A 9524-nucleotide genomic window follows, 5' to 3' on the forward strand; every position below is an offset into this window, starting at 1 on the left:
TGCCAATGGTTCTGCATTTAAAGAGATAGAAGAAACATAGTCACGCTTTAAAGAAGAACCTCGTAATCTGAAACTTTCATTGGCGGCGGATGGTGTCAATCCATATGGAGATATGAGATATGTTTACTCAATATGGCCTATTTTTGTTGTTAACAATAACATTCCTCCTTGGATGTCCATAAAGAGGGAGCACATAATATTGTCAATGATTGTGCTAGGTATTTTTTTATTTTATAGTTATCTAAATTAATTTATAAATAGTGCATGAAAATGGTTATAATAATTACGTAATGTTTATCTTCATTCAATTGCTAGGTAAATACCAAGTTAAAGATATGAACGTGTATATTGAGCCCCTAATTGACAAGTTGTTGAAGTTATGAAATGGCATCACTATGTATGACATCTCTAGACTGATAGGACATCGACAATTTCAATTCCATGCAATACTTGTATGGACAATACATGATGCCCCTGGGCTAACTCATTTTTGCGGTATGTTATATTGTTAAGATCACATATTTTTGGTCTGTTATAGTGCTTACACATTACTATCGAATGTTTAAGTTGCGCATGATAATTGTACATGATCTAATTATACATGATCTTTTAGGTCTTCAGACAAAGGAAAAATTTGCATGTCTAGTTTGTGGTTAGAAGATGAAATGTCTTCATTTGAGAAGTTTAGGAAAGTAGGTGTTTGATGAGTTTAGACACTTTCTCCACAATAATCATAGGTATCGAATTGCCGAAAAACATCTTTTCAATGGGAAAGAAGAGACATCATCAAGGCCACAAAGAATGACACCTCATTTATGGAAGTTGGAATACGATCGACTAAATCGTCGAGGTAATGTCCAATTTGTCGTCCGAAGTTTACAATTTGTATTTTGATATTGTCTTATATTTACTAATGCTGTAATTGATGCTCGTGAAGGTCATCAAGGCATCAATGACCAACTTCTTAGAGGAATGAAAGGTTATCCTACTCAATTTAGTAGGTTACCATACTACAAGGATCTCCCAATCACGCATTTGTTTGATGCTATACATATTGGAAAGAATGTAGCAGAGACACTATGGAAAATGATGGATGGAAGGCGTGATAGAGAACAAATTGCTAAAATTTGTACTGACATTCATGAATCCAATCATGCACTAAAAGTTTTCATTGAATCAAATAGTAATGGAGACCACATAAATACAAGTGCCCTTCCTTGGTTATTAACGGAGCAACAAACTGATGCATTAAAAGAAGTCATAAAAAAAACAAAATTTTCAACAGGATTTGCTGCAAATATAAGCACTCTTCTATCAAAAAAAGGTGATTTTGGGTCAGGATTGAAAACACATGATTCGCATACCTTCCTCAAGGTAAGTCATGTTTTTTATTTATAGTATATTTGTTAGATTGAATGTAGTACCAATTGCATTATTTAATAATATATTGAAATGATCATTTTTTAATGATTGTAGTTCTTCCTACCTCTATCCCTTCCACAACAGTTTGACAACAGTATTAAACAAGTTATATATGATCTTGGAAAATATATGAGGTTAGAAGTGTTTTTTCTTAGATTTGTAGTTTTTTATTTGAAATCTATTGTATAATTTTATTTGAAATCTCCTTTATGTGTTTTTGCATGTTGAATCTCTTTTAGGTGGTTATCATCTAAAGAAATTGATAAAAAAGATACAAAATATTGGAAGAGAAAAATTTCACAACTTATGTGTGAAATGCAAAAGTGTTTACCTCCAACGTTTTTCAATGCTCAAGAACACTACCTCATACATCAAGTTGAGGAGATTGAATTGTGTGGACCTGTACAACCTAGATCAATGTGGATGGTTGAGAGGCACTTGAAATTTATGAAAGGTTTGATTCGACAAAGAGCACGTCCTGAGGGTTCTATGATAGAGAGATATATGATATACCAGACTATGGTGTATATTAGTGAATATCTTCCAAAGTTTGCAGCAGGTATCCATGTAGATCGCATTTGGGATCCCAACTGTAATGACAAATTCAAAGGGGAGTACCTGATGGGGAAAGGTAGATTGAGGAGGGTGAGAGATAATTATAAGCTTTTTCTTGTAATTTAACAATTCTTATCCATCATCAATATATATAAGTTGTTTCTAACTGGTGTAATTGTCTTCTTTATAGTTGGTCATGAGTGGGATGCATTACACTTGTATATTGCAAACAATCTTGATTGGATGACAGTATGGATTGAATAGTCTCAAGAAAATGGTCGCTCATTAACATGGGATGGTGTTGCATCGTTGGTTAAAGAAGCTCATCGTAATGGAGATCCCAATGTTATGCCAACAGTACTTGATATAATATATGGCTTAAGAGATACAAAGGTATGCATAAAATTACTAATCATGAAACATAAGTTTAATATCAACTCACCGATCAATGAGAAGATTCTTGACATGTTTGAATAATTGTAAGTCAAACATCACAAAGTTATGTACTACTATGGCTATAAATTCCACACAAAAAAGTTAGACGAAACGAAGAAAACGTGTGATTCCGAGATAAGTATTGTCTTCGTGGTCACCAATATTTCATCTAGAGCTGACATACATCCTCAACAATCTGAAAATCGATACTATGGCATTTTAGATGATATACTTGAGTGCGACTTTAATTCATTCAAAATAGTTCTATTTGTTGTCAAATGGTTCAAGTTACGACTGAATCAAAATGATCCTGATAGGACTGTTATTGAACACGATAGTGGATTTACTATGATTAATACAAGGTCATTTGAGCCAGTCGGAGATGAGCCCTATGTTCTTGCAAGCCAATGCGAGCAAGTGTTTTACTTTGGTGTTCCACACAAACCAGGTTGGTCATTTGTTGTTAGACATGACCCAAGAGGAAGGCCGGTAAAGTATAATGTGATCGAAGAAGAAGATATTGAAGAAGCACAAGAGGAAGTAAATGATTATCAGGAACGACAGTTACCCAGTGATGAAGAAGAAGAAGATGGTGATGATTTTGGTCATGCTAACGATAATGGTGATAATGATGATGATGATGATGATCATGGTGATGAAGATGGTGATGATCATGGCGATGATGGTCATGATGATCATAGTGATCAAGAGGATGATGATGGTGATGAAGATGGTGGTGGTGACGACGACGATCAAAGTGACAAGTATGATGATGGTGATGATGATGATGACATGGATGAAGATTAGGATGATCAATGAAATGTTCAGGTAGGATCAATGTCAACTATGATGGGGTCTCGTATGACCAAACTTTTCTTTCCAAACTATATGTGCACATATAAACATTAAGTAGAACATGTCATGTTTTTTTAGATATAAACATTAGTTACGCTAAATTTTTAACTTAAGACAAATGATTTACATATACAATATACTTTATTATTAATATTTTTTTTAGTAAGTCTATTACTTTAATTTCGTTGCTGATTTCTAAGACTTACTAATTTTTTTCACAGGGCGATATGGATGCACCATCTCAGACACTTTCAATAGAGGTAAACATTAATTATTGTAAATTTTAATGTTAATATAGAAACAAATGTCATATTATTATGTTCTTTTCTTTATGGCTTTGGAGTTATTTTGATGAAAGTATATGGATATTTGATGTCACAAATGATAGGAAAAAGCTACAATGATCGCTGATCAAATGCAATATGAAATACAGGCATCATATCTACATGACATTGCCCTTAGTATTGACCCTGTATTCATCACCCAACAAATTACGCAAAGATACACTGATGAACTTAACATTATCATCAAGGGTGACAGAAGTGAGGAGAAAGAGGCATTGAGAATAGAATTGGAACATAGAATCCAATCTTGGAAGGTAAGCACTAATTCGACTAAAGCAGTAATAGAAGTTCAATAGATATTAATATTTTATAGTATCTTATGGATCATGATCTCTAATTTTATGTGTTCTTGTATAGACATATGTGCCAGTTGCGACATCACATGGTGAACATGGTGAGGGTTGTCGCGCACAACCTTCATGTAAGTAACACTTTGTTTGTTTTGATCAACATTATAACACTTACCTTTTTTTTTGTGGACGTTTCTCGCTAGTATCCCATGTGATCTTTATCCATTGCAAATGTCTTTGTTAACAATATTCTATTCTTCAGCTCATGATGAAGTGCGGACTCCTCCTTCAGTTGGCGGTCCAGTATTGTTTGCTACATTGTCGGCAACAAAGACCATGCAAACATCATCATCTATGCCCACTAGAACTAATAAAACCTTGTTTTCCTATATTTTGTAATGTGCTATATTTTTTAATGTCTTTTTACAAGTTGATGAATAACGAAGTAGCATATCAGTGCTTAAATGATGTCTACAGAAGCCTACATACACACAAACACATGCATACACACACCGTGCATACATACATACATACATATATATATATATACCCACACATAGAGAGACATGGACATAGGTAGGGAGGTAGACCAACGGATAGTAGTACTAAAATTGTCATTTAATTGTCATGATGTTTCAGTTGATAGACCAAAAGAGAGCAGTACTACTGAAGTTGATCCATTTCTTGGAGCAGTTCGTGTGATTAGTACTGGTTCGTATGAAGGGACATTGTTGCTGAATAAGAAGACTATGTTTTTATTAAAAGAATGAAAGCTTCCAGGTGCTTTAAAATTGTTATTATTTAAAGTGTAAATTTAGTTTACTTTTACATTACTCATTTTGGACTGATAAATCTTTTATGTTTTTGTAGGTAATAATGCTTTCTTTGAACATCTTTTTCATATGACATTGAGACTATTTGAACCCACCATACGTAAAAGGTATGTAGTTTCATATCATTGCTACATAATTTTTCTTTTTTTCTATTTATTGTAATATATTAAAGTTATTGATCTAAAAATCTATTTATTTTTAAAAAGGTGGAATTTACAAGCTGTGGAATTAAAAAATCAGCTGATTGCCTCTATTGAGGAGAAATTTGGGAAAAACATTTTTGACACTGGCCTACTTCTGAAAAGAGCAGCAAAGCATATAAAGACTGTGAGGGATCAATATAGAAGGGCTCTTAAGGATAATCCATAGTATGATTGTCCTCCTATGATTCCACCGATGGAGTGGAATGAAATAATAGAAGATGCAAAGGAGAAAAGGCTATGTGAAGATAGAGATAATGAAGCAGCACAGAGCAAAAAGAGGTATATCATTATAGTATTAAGTACATTTTAATCATGCACTAATTATTGATATTTGTAAATATATAATCTAAGATGTTTGAAATTGTTCATAGATTGCAGGACACATCTGTGGCTACAAAAGCGAGAGTAGAAAAGGTTGGCCAACACAAACTTGGCTCTGGTGGCTATATGAATCTCCAGTCTCGACTTGTAAGTAGAGCAATGAATTTTTAAAATTTTTTTTTAATATAATGTTGCAAACACTTTTGTTTAATGAAACCATACATGGAAAATTGACATTATCAAGCAAAAAACACAGGGCACAGATTTCAATGTGGAGGTCACAGATGAAGATAGAAAAATTGCCTTGAAGGAAGGCTATAAAGTTGTGGCTGCACACCTATGCGAAGAATCTGTAAGCCTTGCCCAAGAATCCAGTGCACCAAATGATATCTCACACGTAAATTGGTTAGATGAAAAGTAAATGAAATTAAATAGTTGAGAAGATTCTTTTTTGGTATTAGTTTTAAACATAAATTGACTACATAACAATGTGCATAACATTTTACTGCAGCCTTCATATCCTACCACAGAACCTGCTCGTGACGAAGGCCATGATGTGCATTATAGTGGTGGAGGTATTAATTTGCTTTTGAAAATTAATTATGCAATTATGAATACAATTTAACATCTTCAATTGGAATTTGACGTGTATCCTTTTTTTGAATATTTCAGAGCATGTTGAACATCATGTTGAAGGAGTGGACCATGTTCCAAGTGTTCAACATGTTGACGTGGTAGCTGATGAAAATGTTAATGTACATGATGTGGCATTGTCAGGTAAGAAAAATGCATTTTATGTTGTACGCGTACTTAATTACAGACTTATAACAGTTAGAAAAAGAAAAAGAGTATGCCAATTTATCCCATTCACTTGTTCTTGCAACAGAGCCCCCTTTAGTGCAGCAACCTCCCGCTCCTCCAAAGAGAAGGAGCCATCGTAATTTGACATTACACGTGCCAGAAGAGGAGGAGAATGATGCAAATATGGATGCTCCTATGAGCGCTTTTCTTAAGAGAGCTCATAAAAACAAAAAAAAGAAATGATGTTTTAAAAATCTTCTTTGATAAACCTTGTTGGATAATGAAAGAACTTTGTTTTAAGTAATTATGTATGAATGATGCGTATTAATACATATTTTTATTTTATGTTAATGAATATTGTTATGTGTTAATGAAGTCTTGATTAGTATTGTGTATTAATGAATTTTATATTATATTAATGAATGTTATGTGATTGTATTGATTGAATGTTATAGTTCATAAATGGATAAATGAATGAATGAAGTATGTAATTAGATGATAATGGGTACTTTAGATTGATGTTAAGGGGAGGGGGGTGAGGCCAGATGAGCTTCCACCTTCACGTGGTTGGCCTTGTTAAGTAGAGAATATTATAGTATTCTTGAAACCAAGTGAAGCTCAAACTAACATAAAATGGACACTTTGCATGTCGTAGGTCTAAAATGATCCACAACTACTGCTACCCATAACATACAATGCGAATGTGATATAGGATTTATGTGTGGCTACCTACAATGTTTGATATTTGATCATTTTGTCCCCTTTATATATTTACCCTTTTTTTTGCCCTTAGCAATAGTTGTCAATGATGATATTTTGAATTATGCATTAGGTGACTTAAATGACCATTATGGGTAAATACTACAATATCATTCTAATAGAAATGGTTGATCAAAGATTCATCTCCATCTTTGGGGAAGAATTTGATAACTTCTCTATTGAATTCTTTACAGAGGGAACATACTTGAATGGCTTCCATATAGAAACCCAGAAGTTTAGCATATATCCAGTTAAGTTTGGCTTTTTAAAACTCTATAGGAAGACCATCAATATGTGGGGATTTACCATACTTGAGGGATTGCACAATAGACCAAATTTCTTCCTAAAGAAATGCCTCTTTCAAGATTAGAGGCACCAAATTTGTTTAGGTTCATGGAAATAATTCTGGTGCAAATAAGTCTAGGTTTCTCAGCTTTATAATTGTCATAGCTTTATAATTGTTCTCATTTCATCAATTTTATTAGTTGAATTCCTTGCAATATCAGTTGGCCTTATATGATCCTAGATAAATTTAGGTGTTGGTAAGCTGAAAAATCGTTTAGTCCTTTTAGCACCACATTTGATCCAGATGAAGTTTGGATCTATTTTTCCTCTTTGAGAAATATGGTTCTTATGGCATCTTTACATATGTTTCGCAAAGGCCAGGAAACCTTAGAGTAAGCTATAATTGGATTATATTGTAATTTCTGTTCGAGTCTCACCATTTATTCCTCAAAGATTCTACATCTTACTTCTTAGGCTTTGTTTTACCAAATATACTCTTATGTCTGAATTACTCAATTACTATTTTTTCAAATTCATTTATAAGACTGACAAATTCCACGTCTCTGGCCCATCAAGAATATTTGAGAAAGTTGTGGGCATTGACTCAGGAAAAAGGTTGCCCAAGCACAATATGGTCACAGGACATAGCCAGTGTCCACCTGGACATATAAATCAATTCTATCCTACCTAATATTCTACTTTACCTATTTTGTCTTTTGAATGTGGTATAATTGGCTTTTGAAAAACTCTTATGACAACATACAATTGGCTGACATAAACATAAACTTCATCAACCTAGCATAAACAATAAATAACCATCAGACTTTTTGACAACCACTTAAAGAATCATTAACTAAGGCTAAAGTGGTTTATCTTCCAGCATTGTAAAAATTCTCCCTCTTCAAATTTCTTTTCCCTAAAGCAATTGTAGTGCCAGGTTCTCCAATATTTTGGGGCCTTCCAACATGGTATTGTACTATTGTCCAATGACAAAGCCTTTGACTGAATGAGATATTTTTGTAGCTCCTTTGATCTCAATTCCTTCTCGTATCTGTCTGGAATCAAAATAAAACCTCTATCATCTAGGGAATGCAAGGATCTTGATATTTTAAAACTTTTTGTCCCACTACATTTTACAAACTTGAGACATGAAATGGTGTTATGCACTAGCAACCTTAGTAGTATCTTAACCAAATATATAACCTATCTGCTAGATCCTTGTAAGACCCATGGTTACTTGGTCCAAGTATCTCCCCACCTATAATTTTGAGCAACTTTAGCTTATAAGGTTGTCATCTCAAGAAGATCTAATTTGTTACTTCTAATTCATGCTCATTTGAAAGCCAATTTGTTGGAAATCCAACCTGTCTTGGGCCAATTTGAGGTTTTTCTTAGTTTCTATGATAAAGGAGAGTTATAACTATAGAATGTGTACTTGGTAATGTTCCAGGGTTGTATTGTAAATTGTATGATCATGAATCCTGCTAATCTGTAAAAGGGACAGTTAGTGCATTACAAAAGGAACAGCTATATAAAAATAGGGAAAAATAAAATATGTAGTGAGATTTGAAATATTTATGAAAATATGGATAAGGTGTGTCTTTATACATTATAGGATCTTAAAATATAAGGATTAGGAGAATTATTATGCCAAACTTGTATTTTGAGATTTGAAGTCAAAATGCCTCTATAATTAATGTCAAATTCTCCCAGACATCTGTTCCCAGGATGTCCTACGATGGAGCGGCTGAAGGAGAACCCAGGTATGTATCTCAGGACAATGTAGGATCATTTGTTTGTGGCAGTAGTTAGATTTTAGCAAAATGTGAATGCCATCTCCTTGCAAGAAAGATTATCAAGCAACAAAGATGCTGAGTGATGTTCTTTGCTAATGCATAGGGTTTACTTTGGGCTTTCTGAGTCTATTGTTTGAAGTAGAGACATCAAATTTGTTGGGAAATTTTGGTCCACAAGGATACAAGGCTCAAGAAGAGTGTTGCCTGTCACACACAGATAAATGACCATGCACAGGTGATAAACATGAACTCAGTGGAACTCATAAGAGGATACAAGAATTAGCATCCTCAATCTTGGAGTGTGTCACTTCCCTAAATTTAACATTTCTATTATAAAGCAGGTCATTCTCAACAAATTAGTCACCTTTTGAAGCATATCTAGGTCATTTGCCTTCAACTCCACTTGACATAGCTTTGGAATAACAGGAAGAGAATGTAGGAGAAGATTTCTAAGGAGTTAGACATTAAAATTTGTTGAGAGGTCCAGACAAATTTAAGACATTAAAATTTGTTGAGAGGTCTAAACAAATTTAACTTCAAGTAAACTACCAACTGTAAAAAACTCAAAATATGTACTACCAAAGAAATGATCAGCATACTACTTCTTTTGATATGACAAAATTTC

General features: G+C 33.6%; 2 protein-coding genes across 7 annotated transcripts in view; both read left to right on the forward strand.

Moving 5' to 3' along the window:
- Nucleotides 1-4677, forward strand: part of LOC149542434 (uncharacterized) — a 49957-nt gene extending 45280 nt beyond the window's left edge. For 2 of the 4 annotated variants that reach the window (XM_089797377.1, XM_089797378.1), the window contains 4 exons: nucleotides 3489-3527; nucleotides 3656-3865; nucleotides 3969-4032; nucleotides 4164-4677. In XM_089797377.1, coding sequence (XP_089653503.1) covers nucleotides 3495-3527; nucleotides 3656-3865; nucleotides 3969-4032; nucleotides 4164-4300 — 444 coding nt within the window. In that variant the 5' untranslated portion in view covers nucleotides 3489-3494 and the 3' untranslated portion in view covers nucleotides 4301-4677. The remainder of the gene's footprint in view (nucleotides 1-3488; nucleotides 3528-3655; nucleotides 3866-3968; nucleotides 4033-4163) is intronic. The other 2 variants (XM_089797375.1, XM_089797376.1) reach the window with 2 other exon arrangements.
- Nucleotides 4678-4765: 88 nt separating this feature from the next.
- On the forward strand, nucleotides 4766-6410 carry LOC149542435 (uncharacterized). 3 transcript variants are annotated; one of them, XM_089797372.1, is made up of 7 exons: nucleotides 4766-4841; nucleotides 4941-5216; nucleotides 5309-5405; nucleotides 5515-5655; nucleotides 5770-5833; nucleotides 5931-6035; nucleotides 6145-6410. In XM_089797372.1, the coding sequence occupies exons 2-7, from the start codon at nucleotides 5119-5121 to the stop codon at nucleotides 6300-6302; spliced, it is 663 nt and encodes a 220-aa protein (XP_089653498.1). In that variant the 5' UTR covers nucleotides 4766-4841; nucleotides 4941-5118; the 3' UTR covers nucleotides 6303-6410. The 3 variants fall into 3 exon arrangements, with proteins under 3 accessions (XP_089653498.1, XP_089653500.1, XP_089653499.1); XM_089797374.1 differs by having other exon boundaries at nucleotides 5515-5610; XM_089797373.1 differs by having other exon boundaries at nucleotides 4770-4841; nucleotides 5045-5216.
- The last annotated feature ends 3114 nt before the right edge of the window (nucleotides 6411-9524 follow it).

The sequence above is a fragment of the Cupressus sempervirens genome, chromosome 8, assembly GCF_028749045.1.
Source record: "Cupressus sempervirens isolate cs-2001-9-10 chromosome 8, ASM2874904v1, whole genome shotgun sequence".
NCBI lineage: Eukaryota > Viridiplantae > Streptophyta > Pinopsida > Cupressales > Cupressaceae > Cupressus > Cupressus sempervirens.

What these genes read in the sequence shown, in the direction of transcription:
- LOC149542435 (XM_089797372.1), top strand. Translation starts at nt 5,119, where the DNA reads ATGATTCCACCGATGGAGTGGAATGAAATAATAGAAGATGCAAAGGAG. An exon ending in TGTGCATTATAGTGGTGGAG is followed by an intron (nt 5,834 to 5,930) that starts GTATTAATTTGC and finishes TGAATATTTCAG; the next exon opens with AGCATGTTGAACATCATGTT. An exon ending in ACATGATGTGGCATTGTCAG is followed by an intron (nt 6,036 to 6,144) that starts GTAAGAAAAATG and finishes TTCTTGCAACAG; the next exon opens with AGCCCCCTTTAGTGCAGCAA.